Source organism: Ornithorhynchus anatinus, chromosome 6 (genome assembly GCF_004115215.2).
Source record: "Ornithorhynchus anatinus isolate Pmale09 chromosome 6, mOrnAna1.pri.v4, whole genome shotgun sequence".
Lineage (NCBI taxonomy): Eukaryota > Metazoa > Chordata > Mammalia > Monotremata > Ornithorhynchidae > Ornithorhynchus > Ornithorhynchus anatinus.
This window is the reverse complement of record NC_041733.1, coordinates 42972180-42994308: the sequence shown is the minus strand read 5'-3', so window position 1 is coordinate 42994308 and position 22129 is coordinate 42972180. Positions and strand designations below refer to the sequence as shown.

General features: G+C 44.7%; 1 protein-coding gene across 2 annotated transcripts in view; it reads right to left on the bottom strand.

The window, feature by feature from the left end:
* ATRX (ATRX chromatin remodeler) overlaps positions 1 to 22129 on the bottom strand; it is a 158256-nt gene that overhangs the window by 46212 nt on the left and 89915 nt on the right. For both annotated transcript variants that reach the window (XM_029067289.1, XM_029067291.2), the window contains exons 20-24: positions 8662 to 8799; positions 8124 to 8299; positions 6485 to 6602; positions 1048 to 1178; positions 132 to 220 (exon numbers count right to left, since the gene is read on the bottom strand). In XM_029067289.1, the coding sequence (XP_028923122.1) occupies positions 132 to 220; positions 1048 to 1178; positions 6485 to 6602; positions 8124 to 8299; positions 8662 to 8799 (652 nt within the window). The remainder of the gene's footprint in view (positions 1 to 131; positions 221 to 1047; positions 1179 to 6484; positions 6603 to 8123; positions 8300 to 8661; positions 8800 to 22129) is intronic.

Genomic DNA, 22129 nt, shown 5'->3' with positions numbered 1-22129 from the left:
CATTTCCAGTGACTGAAAAACACGTCGTGACTCTTATCGCTTGACATCTACCGCACTTATGTCAAAAGAAAACAAACTTATAACCGATTTTAGGTCAGATCCACCGGTCCACCGAGAAAAGTTCAACTTACTTAGCATAATCGTCGGAGCTTAAGCTCATTGAGGTCTCGTCGGAATCTGAAGCTATGAATTCATCCAAACTGTCTTCATCAAAATAGCCCTGAAAAACAAATTCGTGGCAATGAACACTCTTCCACCATTTCAAAGTGTCTTTCTTAATGTCCAAACAGCCACAGACGGGCGTTCCAACCTGAAGTGAAGCGGCAGGTAAAATGACTGAGCGTCATTCGGGACACGGTTCCCCACTCGTCAGACATCTCCAGTGGTTGCCCAGCCACGTCCACATCAAACAGAAACTCCTCACCACTGGCTTCTAAGCAGTCAATCACCTTTGCCCCCTCCTACCTCGCTTCCTTATTCTCCTATTACAACCCAGCCCGCACACTTTGCTCCTCTAACGCCAACCTTCTCACTGTACCTCAATCTCTTCTATCTAACCGCCGATCCCTCACCCACATCCCACCTCTGGCTGGGAACGTCCTCCCATCTCATATCTGACAATTACCCTATCCCCCACCTGTTTCAAAACCTTATTTCAGGCTCACTTCCTAAGCCTTCCTTTCCTCCTCCCTCGACACACTTCTGCGTTGCCCTGACTTGCTCCCTTTATTTATCCCCCCCCCCCCCCTTCCAGCCCCTCAGCACTTACATACATATCTCACATTTATTTATTTAATGTCTCCCTCTCTAGACAGTAAGCTCATTATGGGCAGGGATCGTCTCCGTTCGTTTTTATTTCATACTCTCCCAAGTTCTCACTGTAGTGCTCTGCACATAGTGCTCAATAAATACCATCCGATCGGACTGAATGGGTCAAAAGAACTTTCCGCTGATGCAATTATTAAATGTTTCTTGCATTGGACCTCAGTTATTTGGAAAGTTTTCAATGGGGGAAGAAATAGGTGTATTTCAATAGATCTGATTTACCTTGTTTTCTTTGCTAATATAGTCCAGCTGCAAACACCAAGGGTGAGTCCAGATTCTGCTCAACATCTGGAAATCCTGGAAGAGTTTCGCTCCTGCTTTGCCCCTTCCCCCTTCGCTACTGCAACCTACACCTGAGGATGAAGGTACTGGGTTAGAGTTTGACGTTGAAACGCTTAATTCCATGCCACCAATGTATTCCTCTCCTGGTAGTGCATCTCTAATTCCAAGTGCCCTCTTTGACTCGCCTTGAGTTTTACGACTTCAAACTGCTGACAAAATTAGAGTAGACACCGAAGTGGACTCAACGCCAACACGGACGTAAATCTGCACTAAAGTTAAATGTTTAAAATATGTGCTTCTGATATACTACTTTTTCCAATCGTTAAAATTTAACGCTTCCAAGCGATGGCCTGTTATACCAGATCTTACCTTCAGAGCCAAAATATCAATGCAGTCCTCTTTCCACAGGCCATTTTAGAAGAAAATAATATGCCGTTAAATGAACCCGGAGTTTTCCATCTAAGTCCCCTCCAGAAAATTTTAAAAATAACGCCGAACGCTAAATATGGTGCCAATTATTTTCCCTAAAAGGTATTTGTATTAAAGGAAGATAAAATCAAAGCTGTGATAATTATGTGACCCTTACTAATTTAAGATGACATTTCCAAGTAAAGCCTCCATCTTGGCTTTAGTAGACTTCCAAGTTTGCCGTCTACATGGGAAACTAGAAGTAAATGTAGTTGCTACCTTCTTTCTACAGGGGGTATGTCGAAGGACGGGGAGAGGAATCCAAAATCTAGGGTGCAAGTTGCTATTAAAAAAAGGCTTAAAGATATTCTTCTAATATGGGTATCTAAAAACAAAATTCCTTACCTATCACGTCAGAACCCATGTTCTCTTGTGGTTAAGTATTAAAAAGCTATCATAAAATGAAGTACTAAAAGCTTAACATAAAATGAGACGCTAATGAAATAAACCCAACCTGCTAAGATAAAGCAGGATTACATCTGTATGTGACTATTTAGTCAATAAAATTGAGGCCCCCATAAGCAAATGCCCAAACTGGGGGAGGTGGGGAGAGGAATTCTTAAAAGAAAATACCTTAGAGCTTGGCCCACCCGTTTTGAAAAATCAGTCTCTGAACTGCTTTTAGGAAACCTCCAGAATCAGAACAAGTTACAAAAGGAAAAAAATATACATAAAATATAAAATAAAAAACTTTCTGTAAGGCTTCTCCGGTGTACCTTCACAAGAGAAATTCTATAGCTTGGCATTTTAAACCTGATTTTCTCAACCCCAAGATTCTGTTTTAACACAGTCCAAGAAAAAAATCCCGTTCGAAACCATACCAAGATATTTGGCTGCAGTCTTGTCTGCAGATATTTACCTTTCTAATAGGCACACACTAAATGCGTCTTGTACACCTCAGAAGGCTTACTCTAATGGCTCTCAGAAAACATCAATGCATCTTCTACTTTTATTTATATTGGTAGCACGGAAAGATTCCCTTCATTTCCATCCTGACACCCCGGGGAAGAGGGTTGGCTCACGAATGAATCCGTCAAAAACTTCTGGAAAGGCACTTTCTAGTTCAAAGGATTATTCAGTAACTCTTCTGGAATACGAAGAGCTGAGAGCCGAAGCTGTCGCCCGTTGATGCTTTCAAGTGTAATGAACGCCCTCTTCCAAAACGGACAAGTAAAACCTTTCAGACTTATGCAACTGTATACAGACCTTCCCTCATATCCACAATTACTGGGTATGCATCCATTTACTTCCGCTTGTCTTTTCCGCTAGACTCTCAACTCTCCCGGGGCTCGGATCACGTCCCCATCCTTCTTTGGGAGTCCCCAGAGTGCTTAAGACGGCGCTCTGAACCGAGAAATCGTACCGAGGTTGATGATGATAAGTAAGGTCCCGTGAATTTTAGGAATGTGGACAACTGTTTATGGAGTAACTGCCTATCTTTAAAGGATCCCAGGATAAAGTGAGTGAGGGATAAAGTAATTCAAGCCCCATTTAATTGCTTTCGTTTAAAACTCCATTCCCACACATTTGCCAGGAGTCGTATCGCATTGCAGAGTTCAGGTGGATCTGAATTTTTTTTAATCCCTTAGCTCCTTTCTTAACTGAAATATTGCCTCCGATAACTGACACTGAAATTTTATCTGAAAAAGCTACCCCTCCAATCTCTTTTGTTCTCTTTAAATCTTTGAATATCGAATTTTGGGGAGGAGTACTTCAGTTGCGTTTGGCTAACTGAACAAGGAATTGGGGACAGAGTGTTCGCTGCAAGTAACATTCCAGACATAGGCAGAAGAAAAATTAAGTCAGATATTCCATACAATAACTTTGAGATAACTCTTTCACCTCTCAGGAAAGTTAGCCAATGAAGTGATCTATGGCTCTTTTAAAAAAAAGGGGTTAAGTATTCAAACTCCTATACATTTTTTGCCCCAATGATATGGGAAACAACAGGAGGAACAGAAAATGACCCTGATCAATTTATGCAGGCTGATTCATATTTAGGGGGGCAGCTGACATTTTTGACACATTTAACAAACCTAGCAACTATAAAATGATATTTTAAATACAGAGCAAAACTAGCAAAAAAGAAAAAACAAAACATCACCAGCGCTTACTATGCATCAAGCACTGCTCTAAACGCTGGGGATAGGCGCCAGTTAATCAGGTTGGACACAGTCCCTGTCCCACATAGAGCTTACAGTCTAAATTGGAGTGTTAATAACGAATGGAAAAGAGTTTCCTAGGAACTTAAGGAAACTGCTGAATTTGAAAGGAAAAAAAAATATTTAAACTATATCATAATGGACTTATTTTAAATTTGAATCTTGAGCTTCGTAGATAATTCTGATAAGATTCTAGTGAGGTAGATGGGGATGGTTTTTAATTATTTCACCATTTATTTTAAAAGCAGAGAAATAACCCCAGGGTCTACCTACGGGAATCAAGAGAGAATAACCTTTAATAAGCATCTTGGCACTGGGAGAAGCTGCTTCAAAAGAGCTGTTTGATTGTAGTTGTTTTATTTTAAGGAAAATAAAGGTTGTATTCACTTAAAAAAAAAAGGTACCTTACAGTCAGAAAGATTCATGGCACCAGATGAAGATGTAACAAGCATACCTTCCAGAGTTTACAAGGCATAGTTATTACTGCTTTAGAAGTTTTACTCCTCTTAACTGCAGTCACAAAATAATTTGAGGCTTGGATTTTTTTTTTTCCTAAATTTTTAAACACTTGACTCCTCTTGAGCTAGTGAGTAGTTGCAGACACATCTAAACGTTAACGTTTTGGTATCGGCTAATACGGCAGACAATGCCCCCGCGTACTACTTGAAAAAAAGGCAGTTGGCAACTTATCTAAGACATCCCGAACTACAAAACTAAAAGCAAAGAAATTAAGACAGCACGATGCCTTTCATGTCCAATTCAGCATCTGCTATAAATCAATTTGATGCAAGATAGAATTGGCTTAATGACATCATCTTGTTCCTGAAAACTTCAGATTGCTGTTCAGTCAAAGAAAACTAGTCCCGTAAACAATCCCATTAAAGTGTCTACATGGTTATACTATCCCTTAGTACCAAGCTTCAAATGTTTAATGACAAAGTTCTCCAGATCATCATAACAAACGTCTTCTAAATAATTGAAAATGAAGAAAAAAAAATGCCGCCGGTTAAGATTCTTGGTCAAAGATACATGAGAAAATTTGCAGCCAGGAAGCACACACACATAAGAAATCAAATCGCGGGGCGTTGGAGATCTGGATGTGATTTTTTTTGGTTTCCTTTCTGAAAGGGACCCACACGGCATTTTATGGTCTAATACCGGCAACATCTGGCACTTAACAGGTGGCAGACACCTGGCGACCTCCCCTGGGACTCCCAACACAGGCCCGTTTGACCAATGGCTCAGCCTACTGGTGTGACCTTGGGCCAGTCATTTACACTTGTCTTTGCTTCAATTACCCACCCCTGGACTCTAAGTTCATCGTGTGGGCAGGGAATGTCACTGTTTATTGTTGGGTTGTACTTTCCCTAGCGCTTATCCCAGTGCTCCGCTCACCGCAAGCGCTCGATAAATACAACCGAATGAATCTGTTAAACGGGGACTCCACCCTGCTCCCTCCCGCTTAGACTCTGAGTCCCATGGGGGACAGAAACGGTATCCACCCTGATTGTCTTGTATCTACCCCAATACCTCACACAGTGCTAGACACATAGTAAACAATTAAATACCACAAGTATTATTACTATTAGACACTCTGGACTCTTTCCCGTTGGCTACAGCTCTGCTCTGACACCACGGTTATTAGTGGGAGAGCAGGGTAGGAGTGAGAAGAAGCTCAAGTCCACTCGACAGGCCCAGAATTTATTGGTGTGCCTTCTCTCCCGCCCTCCCGCCCCCGCCACATGGGTACTTGGGGAAAAGTGAAGAGGCATGATTTCTGCCTCTGAGAAACTAACAATCTAATGTAGAGGCAGGAGACGAAATGACAAATATGGTTTAGTTAAGCCTGAGAAGATAGAAAAGACATAAATCTTCCAAGCCTAAATCAACTGCCCCCTAGACAGACCCAGTATGCCAATAATCTTAATAATCATTGTGCTTGCTAAGCGCTTATGTGCCAAGCACTGGGGGAGAGAAGAATACGATCAGATCAGACACAATCCCTGTCCCACAAGGGGTTCGGCATCGAAGCGGGTGGGAGCACAGGTATGTTATTTCACAGATGGAGACACTGGAGCACAGAACTTGTCCAAGGTCCCGCTGCAGGCAACTGATGGAGCAGGGATTAGAACCCAGAACTCCCAACTCCTAGACCTGGGCTCCTTCCAATAGGCCTCGCTGCTTCAGGCTTGGCATGGCAATACCAAATATTTCTAGTCTGTCTTACGGAGAGAACTGTCAAAAGCCAGTATGGCCCATCTTTCCGGGAAGATTTATTTTTTTTTTTAATTTTATAATTGCCGTTTTTCAGGGCCCAAATGTACCTCTGATGCCTTTCTCTTGGGTTTTTTAACTAGTACTATTAAAAAAACCCAAAAAACTTCTTCCACAGTAATGAGTGCTCTCTTTTTCCGCCCCGAACAACAGCCACATTCATTCTTCTTCTCTTCCTCTTACCCGAGGCCTGGGTGTTTACCTTTTTATCCTTCCCCCGTGCTTACGAGACACCAGGTTTACGTTAACCGGAGCCTAGTTAGGTGCAGAGGTGAGTTCAGTGGAGAGTATTACCGTTTTGGAATTGGAAGTGATGAACCGGCCATTTTATAAGCCCACGTATTCTACGCAAATCTTTGTAGCATGGGAAAACGGTTGGAAAATTAAAATTGCAAAAAATGCCACCCCTGTGGCAAGAGGAAGTTACAGCCTACTACCGAGAGACCAACAACAGAAGTATTTCAGTTGCCTACCTGTTAAGTGGTCCAGGTAGTACTGATAAAGCTTGCACTGAATTGACGTCATCCTGACAGCTAGCACATACTCATGTTTTGGTGGCAAAAACTTTGTTAATGCGGTGTAATCTTTCCTCTGCGAATGAAGAAGAGAGTAAAATCGGCAGGAAGTTATTTACATTACTGGGTAGGTCAAAACCCCTGCTCGGCTTCCACCCGAATCTCCCTGAAGTACAATGCTTTGAGGAGAAGGGGCACTAACGCAGGAAAATATTTTCAGGAGTCGTGCCAATAATACGAAAGGTCAGAGACGAGTTTGGTTCGCTGCTATCTCTAAAAGGCTCAGGTCCTCCCCACATAAAATGATGTTGGGTAGTGAAAAGGTCACATCCGAGAGTCTCTTGTCGAATGCTGCTCTTACTGCTTTCCACCCAAGTCCGTGGCATGCTGGGTCTTTGCCAGGTTTCTTCTTTTTTCTGGACTAAATCCACGTCCCTTCAACACCTCTGGTAGTGACTCCTTGACACCAAACTGTCGGCATGGACAAATAGGGCTGGAAAATAACTAGTTTGATTTAAGGATTTTCATGATTGGGTATTCCTCTCCAAAGGAAGAAAAAAGACCAAAGACCTCCATTCTAAGGGTCCATACTGACTAAGCAAAGCTGAGAAAGGTGGTTTATAAAGGCTCTGACACCACTCCTATTTTGAATCAAAACAAATGATCACTCCAACATGTCTCTCGATTACCCAAGAATATACTTCAGCCATTTTCAGGACTCCTCCTATGGGAAAAGAATTCTCAGTGCTAGCTACCGAATGCCAATCTGAAGTGATTTTTTATCGGTAAGAACCTAGATCCCTTTAAAATAAAGGCAGCAGACCCTGAAATAACTACGCGCTGGGGTAGATACAAGGTAATCAGGTTGTCCCACATGGGGCTCACAGTCTCAATCCCCATTTTACAGATGAGGGAACTAAGGCCCAAGGGAAGTGAAGTGACTTGCCCGAGGTCACCCAGCAGACAAGTGGCGGAGCCGGGATTAGAACCCACATCCTCTGATTCCCGAGCCCCCGGCTCTTCCTGTTAAGCCACGCTGCTTCTCTATGAAAAACATGGTTACAGTTGTCTTGGCAAATGTTTCAATATTTGGTTATAAAGGAGGAAAACTATATGAACCTCTTTAACTGAACATTTACCTATAAATGCATTTTCCCATCTGCTCACACAGCATGCCTTTCAAATACTCTTAGGAAGGGATACCATCTTTCAGAGTGAGGAAATCGACAAATCAAAATTAAACAACTTCCTTAAAAACGCAAGGCATGTCAGCACTGGAATCCCTCCCCCACCCAAAAAAAAGCACACAACATTGTTTCTCCACTCACGACTCAAATGCAAGCCCCCAAGGTGAGGCTGACTGACTTTTGAGAAAAACAAACACTTCAGGACTTCTAATTTCCACTGAACTCATATATGCATCGTGAAAAGTTTCCCAGAAGTAAGCGTCACAAACAGGGTGAGGTTTTGTTTGTTTTTGCAACAGCCACAAGGAAAACACAAACATAAGGCAGTTTTGATTTCTCAAATAATCCCAGAAGATTGCTGGACTGCTACATCGTTCTAACACATCAACACTTGAGTGACGTAATAGTACCTGAACGCATCCAGCCAACATCTCATACAGAATATGGGCACGCTTTTTCATCACTCTGACGTCCACCATGGTTGAATCGGCGCACTGACCATTTTGAATGGGGTTAATAAATCGATTCCTGAATTCCTTAATTGAACCAAGCAAATTTTCCTTAATAAAATTAACCATGCAGTGATCTAGGAGAGAAGAAAAGACCTCCAGTAATACAAGCGCAAATAAAAAACAGTTGACTGCTTAGGGGCTGATTCCCTGACAAAAAGATGACGCATTCGACTTACGAATACTCTTTATACGTAAGTGTTGGGATGGGTCACGTGACCCAGATCATTTCCCGTTAAACACTCAATAAATTGTGCATAAGAAAAAAAAAACAGGCCATTTCACTCTAAATGATCTTAATGTTGTTTGGAAGTATAAGATGCTTCTCAATAATGTAATTAGCATCAAAAATACAAATTCTCCCCAAATAATGAAATTCGATACAAGCCAGTTGAGGAGTTAGAAGCTACATTACAATGTTAGAGAAGTATTTACTTACATTCTATTAAGTTATTCTGTAGTGGTGTTCCAGTTAAAATAATCCTCCTTCTTGATCGTATGGAATTCATGGCTTTAGAAACAGCCGAAGCTTCGTTTTTTAGAATATGGCCTTCGTCACAAACAACAAAGTCTGGGCCTATAAGAAAAAATGAATTTTGCTTTACCATTAGAGTTCTTGGAAATGTTGAGATGCCCTATTAGACACACCCGTGAACCATAGCTCGAGTACTAAGTCAGTGTACAAGGCTTCGAGACAAACAGAAAAAACAAGACTGAGACTTTAAGAGTTTATTCGGCAGCATGGATTTTCAAGAGGTATGCCCTGGGAAGCAGCGTGGCTTAGTGGCAAGAGTCAGAAATCATGGGTTCTAAACCCGCCTCTGCCACTCGTCCGCTGTGTGACTTTGGGCAAGTCACTTCACTTCTCCGGGCCTCAGTTCCTTCACCTGGAAAATGGGGATTGAGACTGTGATCCCCACTTGGCGCAACTTGACGACCTTGTATCTACCCCAGTGCTTAGAACAGTGCTCGGCACATAGCGCTTAACAAATATCATTATTATTATTATTATTCTGCTTTATGGAGAGCAGGAACAACTTTAGATATTCTTTTAAATCGCTACTGTTGTTCCTTAAATAGTTTCTTTTTATCAAAATGATTATAAGCAACTATTTAAAAATGGGTTACACTGCCATCTTTTGGTAAAAATAATAATAATAATAATAATAATAATAAAAAAATTTAGCCAGGTATGAGATGGCTTTTAATGAGGGCAACAGTTGGAAATTTTGTGGAAGAAAGGTGCCCCAACTTTTTTCTGGTTGAGAATTTTTTCTATTTTTGGTCTGATTTGGAACAAACAAATTTCAAACCATGTAATTTCTCTGAAATGATTTGGAACTTAATTATCAGTAAAGAACTACAAGTAAAGTACAGCTATAATTTACGTCTGGATAATTATATCTTGGCTTCAAAGGTTTTTAAATCTCTGAGGTTAAAATTACAGTTAGCCTTCATCCAAGACATTAACATCAACCAAAAGGAGAAATAATTCCTTCAATAGCGGAAATTCTTATATGTGAACGTTCTATATGAAATCCCTTTATTTCTAGAACCAATGTTCCCTTACAAACTTTCCGATCCCCTAATGGACTGCTTTCTAAATCTCACAGAAAAAGCCCTCATTCAAACTCCTCAATAAAGGCTAGAGAACTTCCAATACTGAACCAGTATCACGTAAGCAGTGAACCATCTTCGTCCTTTTGACTCAATTGCAATATTCTTTTTGATCGGCTCCCTGATATCGTTTGGTTTCAAGTACTTTTCGAGAGGAAAAAGGATTATCAATCCTCTGCGAATTTTCCGAGAGCTACTTTATTTTTTTCTATTCTTGGAATTCCAATTCTTCTAGCTGAAACTTCCCCAATAATCCCAAAGGAAATGGATTTTCCACTCACAGGACCGACGACTACCCAAACCCATATTGCTTCGGCAGAAATGGCCAAAACATCTACGGTCAGAGACGCGGGAACTTTGCTAGAGCATAATCTACAGTAAAACTGGAATCGCCCATTTCATTGAGAAGCAGCGTGGCTCAGCGGAAAGAGCACGGGCTCTGGAGTCGGAGGTCATGGGTTCAAATCCCGGCTCGGCCATTTGTCAGCTGTGTGACTTTGGGCAAGTCACTTAACTTCTCGGTGCCTCAGCGACCTCGTCTGTAAAATGGGGATTGAGACTGTGAGCCCCACGTGGGACAACCTGATTCCCTTGTGTCTACTGCACTTACCAAACAGGAACTCCTCAGCATTGGCTTTAAAGCGATCAATCACCTTGCCCCCTCCTACCTCACCTCGCTGCTCTCCTCCAGCCCCCACGCTTCGTTCCTCTTTCTCACGGTACGTAGATCCCGTCTACCTCACCCCCCCGACCTCTCACCCACATGCTGACTTGCTCCCTTTATTCACCCCCAACCCCACACAACTTATGCACATAACTATTCCTTTATATTACTGTCTCTTCTGCCCAGCCCCCTCACGCCCGACTCATTGTGGGCAGGGAACGTGTCTGTTTATTGAACTCTCCCAAGCGATTAGTCCAACGTTCTGCACACTGTAAGCTCTCAATAAATACGATTAACTAATGCCCATATCCTTCAACTCTCTTCAGAGCCCAAGCTTGGGAGTCAGAGGTCGTGGGTTCTAATCCTGACTCTGCCACTTGTCACTTAACTTCTCTCTGCCTCAAGTTACCTCATCTGTAAAGTGAGGATGAAGACTCTGAGCCCCACGTGGGACAACCTGATTACCCTGTGATTACCCAGAACAGTGCTTGGCGGATGGTAAGCGCTTAACAAATAGCATCATCGTCATTATTACCCTTGCCCCTAACTGTAGACTCCTTATGGGCCGGGATCAATGTCTACCAACTCTCATGAACTGGACTCTCCCAAGCGTTTAAAACACAGCTCTCTGCACACGCCAAGCACCATCACGAACACCATCGACAACTGATTGGCCACAGCTCCTGACGAGGCAGCAGATAAGCGATCGATCCATCGATCAATGGTATTTATTGAGCGCTTTCTGTGGGAGGAACACTGTACTCGGCGCTTGGGAGGGTACAATATAACAGAGTTGGTAGCCTGTTCCCTGCCCACAAGCATCTTAGAGTCTTGGCCAGCCCGCTCACCCACTATCTCCTTGCTTCCCACCCAACTGGAAGGGCAGAGCAAAATTCCAGGGGAGCTCGGGATTACAGAAATCCCTTGCCTTTCCCAAGGTGCTCCGGCCTACACTTTCGTGGAGACAGGATCCCATCCCCAGTGCCACTGAAAGGACGGATAACTGAAGTCTGCCGCTGCAGTACTCAAGGAAATCTCTCTAGTGGTTACTCTTTTTCAGAACACCTGTCCGTAATCTGTGCTTTTCAGACCTCGGTCATTACCAGAACCGAAATGTCTATCCTCCTATGATTCCATTTTTATCTTATTCTGCCTGCATGAATTAATAATAATAATAATATTGGTATTTGTTAAGCACTTACTATGTGCCAAGCACTGTTCTAATCGCTGGGGTAGATACGAGGTAATCAGGTTTTCCCACGTTGGGCTCACAGTCTTCATCCCCATTTTACAGATGAGGGAACTGAGGCACAGAGAAGTGAAGTGACTTGCCCAAAGTCCCACAAGTGACAAGCGGCGGAGCCCAGAACCCATGACCTCTGACTCCCAAGCGCGGGCTCTTTCCACTGAACCACGCTGCTTCTCACACTGTCGACCCACACTGAAAGATAAGAGGCGGATCACGGTAGCCGGAGAAACGTCGGTCAGTTACTGGAATTCTGTCCTTGAATGACCTACGCCCTAATTCCTGTGCTCCAAAGAGATAAGAATAATAACAAGGAGCGATAAATGCTGGGATTCTGCTGCCTTCGTGCGTTCTAAAGCTCCCACTGGTACGGCAGATCGGTTCAAGATCGACTGCCAAAAGAACCAGCCGTAGCTTAGCCAGAACTTCACACAGCTAGTTTCTCTTCCAGTTCATTTTTAAATGCTCAGGGCAAGTCTATTCCATTGCCAGACTCGACACTCCCATCACACCATTCCCAAGGATTTGGTGGAAAACTGAAGTCTGATTCATAAACTACAGAATTTAATGGCCTCCTAATTCTGAACACCATGTGCTTCATGAGAACAGATAATCCCCTTCAGCAACATTGTGCATATTTTCCTGTGGGTAGTCACCGGTAATTCCTTAATCGTTTCTGCAGTCGGTAGAAGCTCCCATCACAAACAAAAACATCTTTCCGTTTACAAATATTTATTATTCACGGCCCGCTCGTGGCGCCAGTGCCAGAATCTCACTTGCTCCACACGCGGAGATTTCGTCAGCCGGCACAGCATCCCAGCCGCGTATGTCTTCTAGGAGCGTCTTTATGGACAACTACAAACTAAAGGAGAGTGACACATCGAGACTGACTTGAGGCTGAAATTCCCCCAAAGCGCAATACATTTTTCGCTCATTAGGGAAATGAGACTTGTTCAGGAGAGATAAGCGACTTCTGGCTGCGTCAATGAATACATTTCTAGGAGATTGACAAAACCAGCGACCTCAACCAATCACGCCGCAGAATTCCAAGGCAATCCCGTGAACACAGAAACTGTGCTCATTTTATGGCCAGCTGACGCTTGACCCCGAGGATGCCAATGGGGAATTTTCTCCTTCGCTAAAAGCTTTCTTACCTGCATTTGCGAATGAGTCTGGGGCTCATCGCATCCCAAATCCTCTCAAGATGCCTTGGTAACCTCCTGACTGGGTCAGAGCCTTTCTTGTTACCCTTTTAAAGTTCCTTGGGTAACCTTTCATTCATCACCAGCCAACTCGTCAAATTTAGAGAAGCAGCGTGCCCTAGTAATTGGAACCCGGACCTGGGAGTCAGAAGGACGAGGCTTCTGATCCTGGCTTCACCACTTGTCTGCTGGGTGACCTTGGGCAAGTCACTTGGGCGCTCTGGGCCTCAATTACCTCAACTGCAAAATGAGGATTAAGACCGTGAGCCCCACGTGGGACGGGGGCTGTCCCCAACCCTGCATATGAGAAGCAGCGTGGCTCAGTGGAAAGAGCATGGGCTTTGGAGTCAGGGCTCATGAGTTCGAATCCCAGCTCTGCCACTTGTCGGCTGTGTGACTGTGGGCAAGTCACTTAACTTCTCTGTGCCTCAGTTCCCTCATCTGTAAAATGGGGATTAAGACTGTGAGCCCCACGTGGGACAACCTGATTCCCCTATGTCTACCCCAGCGCTTAGAACAGTGCTCGGCACATAGTAAGCGCTTAACAAATACCAACATTATTATTATTATTAAACACTTACCAAATGCCACTGATCGTTATTATTTCAGAAACCAATGACTAGTTAATGATTTTTGAGGACAAAAGCGGTCTGCAGGGAGCAACATACAAAACAGAAATCGTAATAACTGTGGTATTTGATAAGCGCTTATTGTGCGCCAGACACTGTACTGAGCACAGGGGTGGATACGAGCAAATCGGGTTGGACACGGTCCCTGCCCCACATGGGGCTCACGGCCTCAACCCCCATTTTCGAGATGAGGTAACTGAGGCCCGGAGAAGTGAAGTGACTTGTCCAGGGTCACCCAGCAGACAAGGGGCAGAGCTGGGATTAGAACCCACGACCTTCCGACTCCCAGGCCCGGGATCTATCCAGCACGCCGGGCTAAGAGAGCCGTGACACCACGGCCGCTGACCCTCGCTCGAATGTTCCGCGGCCAGCCGCGACCCTCGCGCTTCGGCCTCGACGTCTCGTCGGGGAAGACGCGACCGGGCCGAGGCTCGTCGGGTCCGTCCGGTCTAATTAGCGACATCTACGCCCGTCTCCACTGCACCCAAACGACCGAGGGCGCAACAGCTTTTCCCAAGCGGTCGGTGTTGGCTCGTTTAATTGGCTGGCACATTAAAAGGCTTTTAATGGGAATCCTGGTAAAAGGCATCGAGGCTTACAGGGGGCACATCTGTAGGTTTATGACAGGCAGCTGGTCTTAACTCCCTCAGAACCTCGAGTCATCTGTGTCCCACGATGAAGAAGTCAAAATAATTGCTTTGACCAACTGTCAGTTGATAACATTCAGGGGAGATTCTGGCAAGTCTTTATTACTACAGCACCGTATCATAAAAGCCGCCCCTCTGACGTAGTCTTTGATGCAAAGCTCCATTTTAAATTCAGCTTACTCGACCAACAATTGGCCGGTGACGGTGCTACGATTTCTCCGCTGAAATGTATTCACCCCTTCTTCAGGTTTTATGGGCGGGGGAAAGATCTGGCTTCTCAAATCTATCGATCATCACGCTGCACAAAACGCAACTTGCGACGACACTGCCGGCTTCTCTAACTTTAGGGGACTTGCTTTGGAGCAGATGTTACTCGTATGCGGGGAAGTATTTAATTAGCATGCCGCTTCTGGATTTCTAAGATGATAGCTGCAAAAATCACAAGATTCTTCATCTGTCTTTCCCCCTCGCTCTTCCCCGCTTTCTCTCCCTCACCCTCCCGTTTTGGGCTTCAGCCACTCTTGGCAAAGCCACCGAGCTAAGTCTCACCGAAGAACCGCCAAAAAGCGCATTCTTGGACACCTGCGACTTTCAGGGGCAAATACGCGCCTATCTTGGTTGGATCTCTCGGGGATCCAACCGATCCTAGTTCTCCTGGAAAACGTTTTACCTCGCCTTCAAAAATTACATTCCCCAAGCTCTCAAATCGCGTTTCGTCAATCTGACAACAGTCTGTCTCCCCGAATCGACAGCGGTGGTGTATAAATTCTCTTCCATCGCATAGGCGGAACCCAAGAGGAGAAAGAGTTTACATAAATACGAAGTATGTGGTGGTTTCCAAGTTAACAACAGTGACGGAATTTTAATTAGCTGTTGTAGTGCCGATGCAATATGTGAGTAATTCTGGATTGTGTTCTCGCTATTGCTATCAATAAACCCAAGGGCATTTTATCAGGTTTCGCAAAGCATTTTGGGAAATCATTTGCTGCCCTGTGCAAGAGCTGTTATTACTTCACATAGCAGAGTTAATTCATTAATGAAATCACTTCTCACACTCTTCCTCCACCCATAAACTTTGGCTAAACTTCTCCCCTCCCCCTCCCTTTCCCACAGAAACTTATGGTGGACTCAGGACCATACGATTACCCTAGTAGTGTTCAATTCGACCAGCCGCATGTAATTAAATTATGGCTCAAATTCCAGTTTTGCCACTTTTTAAAATTAAAAGGGCTCCCAGAGGCCCCGGTTTTCTGATTTACAATCCCAGCAGTAGGCCAATGCATAATTCTCTAACAGCCTTTTACTGGAAGTCAGCTTTACTGCCAGAATCCTGACTCACAGAGGTATGACAATCCAAGCCATCGAAGTACAACGCAGTTTCCCCAATGAAATGTGGCCCCATACTACTGAGGAGTAAGAGAGAGGGCCTTTCCGGGCTGGGTGCCCTTCACCGATCTGTAATGTAAATTCAGCTCTTTGCTAGAATTCGAATGAGGAAATCCCCTGGCATCCACTGCCCCTATTCACGCAGTCACGCTTGGGCCACCGGACCGCGGTGAAAGAACTCGCTGGGTACGGGACGCACAGATTCCGCGCTTTTAAAAACCCAGTGCCGCTGCTCTTCCTGTCGGATTACCCCCACCCCCAGGTCCCCCAAAAGTATCCCGTGCCAGGAGAGTTATGGGGTTAGAGAGACCGAGAAGGGAAGATGAATAACACGGCTTTCAGCCGGCTCATCCCAACTTTTATATCTGTTTTCCACTCGCTATTCCCCAACTCACTGGACTGGACGAGTCCTGCTCACACTCCCTGCTCACTCAGTTATAGGTTGAATTATTTTTATTACTGTTTGTAAGTGCTTTTAGGTGCTTCCGCCCTTTGGAGTGGAAAATTCCAGAAGAGCAGGGAGTGTCACTGGTTTGTTCTGAACGTCCCAAGAATTCAATCCAGTAGGAAACAACTAACTGCTACAGATTTTCTCTCCTACTCCCTACTTAAACATTCCGTTCTTAGCAATTTCACCAGGTTTCCCTCTATTGTGCAGAAAATAACTTTACCTTCACCAATTTACCTTTTCATTTAGAAAATGAGTTTACGCTGCTGGTTGGAATTACGCAACTCAAAATTTTGTTAAAAGAAAACACCAATGTATTTCCCAAAATTAAGAAAGGTGCATAATTTTAATTACGCGGAAGATGTAAGGTGTATCCTTTTAAATGCTGTACAGCACATTACCACTTCTAATGACATGCGATGGAGCTCAAAATGGAAAAAAAAAACTGACTTATCAATAAGATTAAATCCAGCGTTTCGGTATTCTGCTTATCATGCTTTCAAAATAAAAATCCCCCCAACTCCCATTTATTAACAACCATCAAGAACGGTAAAACTGAACCTATATGAGAGCTTATTAAAGGAGTGACTAAAATCAGTTCTAGGTTACTAGACAGATTTTCGAATTGCCTTTCATCACTGTAGTTAAAAGAGCATGAAATCTATTCCCACAAAAAATACAGGTGCAGAATAAGGTAAGCTTTAGGCTAATTTATTGGTACAGATGTTCACGGTTCACTTGTGTGGGGTTCCTGACTTCAGGTGTGGATTCCTAATCTTTTTTCCAGTTTGCAGAACCCACAGAGGACTCAGTCCACTGTTTCTGAGTCTCAAACACAGCGGAAGGAACGCGAGACAGTAACGATTTAACTGGGTTGTCACACTCCAGCTGCTGATACAAGTCAACCCACTGCCACTCCCGCCCTGATTTGGGAAGCTATTTCATTTCTCCAGACCTAATTACGATTCGGGACCTCAGTCAAAATAAGAAGGGAGAGGGAGGATGGCAGATCAGAGGAGGGAAAGCATGGAATCTAATGTAAGGAGAGCGTTCCAGGGTCAGAGGCAAAGAGAGTTCTCTACGAACTCTGTCGTAAAAGGGAATAACTCGTAAAAGTATATTCAGGACATTCCCAAGTGCTTAGTAGAGCGTTCTGCGTGCAGTAAACGCTCAATAAATACCGCTGATCGATTGACTAATTGATTGGCATGGGGCCAACACCATCTGGGGTGGAGGGATGAGAATGACTCACACATCAAAGAGCTACTTGCCAAGAACCCAGCAGGCCTGTCCTCCTCACACCCGACTTTCCCATCGCTGCAGACAGCCACCATCCTCCCTGCCTCACAAGCTCATGAACTTGGCCTTATACCGGCCGCCTCTCTCATTCAACCTACCTTCACGACATTGCTAAAATTCACCCTTTCCTCTCGTCCCAAACTGACCCCACGAGGATCCAGATACTTATCCCGTCCCGCCCTGAGTACTACATCGGCCTCCTGGCTCTCCTCTCTCCAGATACTACCCCACTATGCTCTCGGATCATTTCTACAAAACCGCTCAGTCCATATTTCTCCATTCCTCAAGAACCTCGAACGGTCACCCATCCACTGCGGTACCAAACCGAAACTCACTCTGCCCTCTCTCCTCCCTCACTTCTCTGATTTCCTACTACGACACAGCCAGCTGCAGTGGCTACAGATGTGCCGTGGGCTCTGAAGTCACGAGGAGCCTGAAATTCTTCTCTAATCACAGCCCTCTACTGACTTCTGTTTCTATTCCATGTATTACGGCTTTGTCCGTGTTTCACAGGCCGCTTTAACGTTTTATTTCTTCTTTGTTCCCGACGGGTCCGTCTCTAGTAAGAGACTGAGCGCCTTGAGGGGGACTCAATTTATTTATATGAATGTCCGTCTCCCCCTTTAGACTGTAAGCTCCCAAGAGCTTAGTACAGTGTTCTGCACAGTTAGCGCTCAATAAAAGTACAATTCACTGTCTGAGGGGCAAGGCGCATATAATGATGTTATTTGTTAAGCGCTTACTATGTGCCGAGCACTGTTCTAAGCGCTGGGGTAGACACAGGGGAATCAGGTTGTCCCACGTGGGGCTCACAGTCTTAATCCCCATTTTACAGATGAGGTAACTGAGGCACCGAGAAGTTAAGTGACTTGCCCAAAGTCACACAGCTGACAAGTGGCCGAGCCGGCATTCGAACCCACGACCTCTGACTCCAAAGCCTCTTTCCACTGGCATATCTCATGCCACCTGTATATTCTTCCAATATAAGCAGATTGGACACAGCCCCCGTCCCACACGGGGTTCTGAGGGGCAAGGACGACAAGGATTGCACCCCCCCCCCCCCCCCGTTTGAAAGATAAGGAAACGGAGGCCCGGAGAAGGGAAATGGCTTGCCCAAAGTCACAAAGCCAGCAAGTGGAGGAGGAGGGGTGGATGTGGGGAGGAAGGGGAGGATTTCAATTTTAGACAACCGGCAGACAAATGGCGGCGGCGGGATTAGAACCCAGGTCCTTCGGGCTCTCAGGTCCACACTCTATCCACTAAGCCACGTTGCTTCTCCGTACCTGGAGGCAACAACCATGAGAAGCAGGCCAAAGAGAAGCTGAGTATTATCAGAACCCTTTTCCGAAAAGGCTGCTGAATGTTCAAGAGTACTTCCCATCAAAAGCTAAAGCGAGAAACGTATTCATTCATTCATTAGTATTTATTGAGCGCTTACTATGTGCAGAGCACCGTACTAAGCGCTTGGAATGAACAAGTCGGCAACAATCCGAGGAAGAGCCATCGCCTCGGAGGGCGACCGACGCCTTCAAAGGGAACGCTTGGGATCGCCTGCTCTGAGTGAGGAAAAAGAAAATGGTGGTATTTGTTAAGCGCTTACTATGTGCCAAGCGCTGTTCTAAGTGCTGAGGTAGATATAAGGTAATCAGGTTGTCCCACATGGGGCTCACGGTCTTAATCCCCATTTTACAGTTGAGATAACTGAGGCACAGGGAAGTGAAGCGACTTGCCCAAGGTCACACAGCAGACAAGTGCAGAGCTGGGATTAGAACCCACGTCCTCTGACTCCCAAGCCCCTGCTCCTGCCACTAGGCCATGCTGCTTCTCTTTATTGAGCACTTACTCTGTGCAGAGCACCGTTCTAAGCGCTGGGGAAAGTACAGTATAACCATAAACAGACACACTCCCTGCCCGCAACGAGCTTCATCCCCGTCCCCAGCTTCCGGCATATGAGCACCGGCGACTCCCTCTACCAACCTCTCGGGCCTCGAAACAGACTCCGGTGTGAAATCTGCCCTTCCCAACTCCTTCCGGGTGCTTCGGTGAACGGTCAGTGACCGGGGCGGACTCTGACTACTATTACGAGCAGCGTGAGAAGCGGCGTGCCTCAGTGGAAGAGAAAGAGCGGGGGCTACGGAGTCCGAGGTCCTGGGTTCTAATCCTGGCTCCGCCACTTGTCTGCTGTGGGACCCTGGGCAAGTCACTGTGCTTTTCAGGACCTCAATTACCTCACCTATAAACCGGGGATTGAGACTGTGGGTCACACGTGGGACAGGGACTGGGTCCTACCCGATTCGCTTGGATCTACCCCAGTGTGTAGAACAGTGCCTCGCACATAGTTAGCGCTTGACAAATACCAACCAAAAACAAAAACAACGGAGAAGCCCGAAACTCACATCTGCAACAGATTCTCCAAGAGCCCTGATCTGCTGGGCCTATTACTCCCGAAGGCAGGCAGTCACACATCTGCAAAGTGGCCTCCCCACTGCATCTCACCACCTTGGGTGTTTGCCTGAACCCGCTAACGGTTCTGGACTGATCTCCCTCGATTTTAGGGACTTCTCCTCAATCCTAAAATTAAATCACACCAACTCGTTTGTAGGGAGGCATTGGTTTTTGTATACAAGCTTGTTGAGCAGAACCATGCGGAAATGCCAAAAAACCGACTTTGCCTTCAATGTAAATAATTTCCAGCCACCCGGTTGAGATCGGGACAGGAAGTGGGACAAAGAAAAGGGAATAATTCCCTCATTCAAGCGTATTTACTGAACGCTTACTGTGTGCACAGCACTCTACTAAGCGCTTGGAAAGTCCAGTTCGGCAACGTGAAATCCTTCTTATGACATGAACATTTTACTCTCCCTGCTTTGGCTGAAGCTTGGGCTAAATGCATAAAGAAGTTCCCTTTAAATGATTTCAAGGTACTGTGGCGAAGGAAAACAGCTGCGGCTATAATACTTCACTGGCTCACGGTTCTTAAAAGCCCGCCAACACTAAAACTAACCGCAGACCTTTTTACGGTAACTATTTCACTCAGTTTGAAGAAGCTAAATTTGGTATGATATCTTAAATAATTTCACAAATACTGTATTTAGTAGTCCATGAAAAAAACTGCTTCTCATACTGAATAATACTCTCTCACTTGAGGAAAGGATTCCCGTCAAACTAAAAAAAAAAAAGAAGTAAATTCAAGTAGATTATGTCCCTTGGTTAAAATACTACGATGGGATGAAATTCAACCTACAATAAATTGGTGACATCGATTCAAAAAAATAAATATGTTAAAGTATGTTCAAGATCTAGTCATACTTGTGTGCGAATATAAATGTAAATAGACCCCCGAGAAGCCTTGACGTTCTAGATTGTACCAAGTCCGTGTTAATCCTGAAGAGAGTGGATAGAAATGCAATGGATAGTGTCAGAAAAACTCTTCCAAGGATTCTTAATGATTTAATGAATGGAGGGGATTAACGGGCTACTCGGCACAGCTAAATCCTGAAAAGATAAACAGTTTTAAGGGGTCACCTTGGTAACGGCTCAACCGGAATACCACGAAAGAGGGGAAAGATATAGCAATATCTATGTTGAAAGTGGAAGGAGAAGCATTTACAGAAGAGAAAAAGGACACCAAAAAATTCCAGCTTCCTCCAAAACCAGAAATGATGAGATGGGGCCAGAGAAGGCTATTGGAATAAGTCAACGGTCATCGTATCACTTTCACGCTGCATCCACTCAGAGAACAGAAAATTTGCAAGAGCGGGGAAGTTTCTCCCGAGACTTGGACAATGGTAAAGCTATCGAAGGAGAATACTGAGCAACACCTTAACTTCCTAAATTGACAATAATCAGGATGGCTGTCGGACATCTATGGCTGAAATAGTGCAAGAGAATGAACAATCACTCCAACAGGCTCACTGGCATGCCGCTGAATGTTCCACATAAACCGATCGTGCTCAACTGGATGAAATCGGTGGTAAACGCTAAGCTAAACTGCACCTGTAACTAAAACCCCAACCCTGTGGCAGCTAAAAACCGAGTCCAGATGAATGGGTCCCAAGAAGCCAGCCGCACCGGGTGTTACAAACGTCGTGGATAGCTGAAGGTGAATGTAACTTTGCCCTTCCCTCCAAACTGCTGGGAGCCAGTAAAACAGCTATCCAATTTGGATACAGAAAGAATAGGGATAAGAGGGCACTGGGAGACTCTTTTGGGAATTGAATTTCTCGAGAAATTCAAAGTAAGGACTAAGCTCTTGTGAAAAATGAAAATCAAAAATACATCATTTCAATTCTATACACTAATCCAGCACGATATATCCACACAATCCAAACCAAAACCTGATTAAGAAGTGCTTAGAAGAGTGCTTGACTTATGAGTTAACAATCCAAAAAAAAGCTGACCCCTTTTCTTGCTTTTCCTACAGTGGGATACTTCAAAATGGGAAAGGTTTAATTCCTCTATAGTCAATTTACCCCCATGTTTTTGTCCTGACCCTAAATCTCTTACTAGCCACTTCTCTCTCTTTACCCTTTCCCATATATTGGATACAGAGAGAGAGAGACAGACAGACAAAGAGAGAGAGATATATATTGGGGGGGGGGGGCATGATAGAGAAGGAGAGAGGGACAGAGAAAAACACATAATCACAAAAAGGGTGACACATACATGGGTGGGGACAAAGAAAGAGAGGGAGAGGGAGACAGAGAGAGTGAGTGAGCAAGTACTCACTTTTGTTTTTGGTCCTGAAAAAGTCCCCCAAACCCATCTGA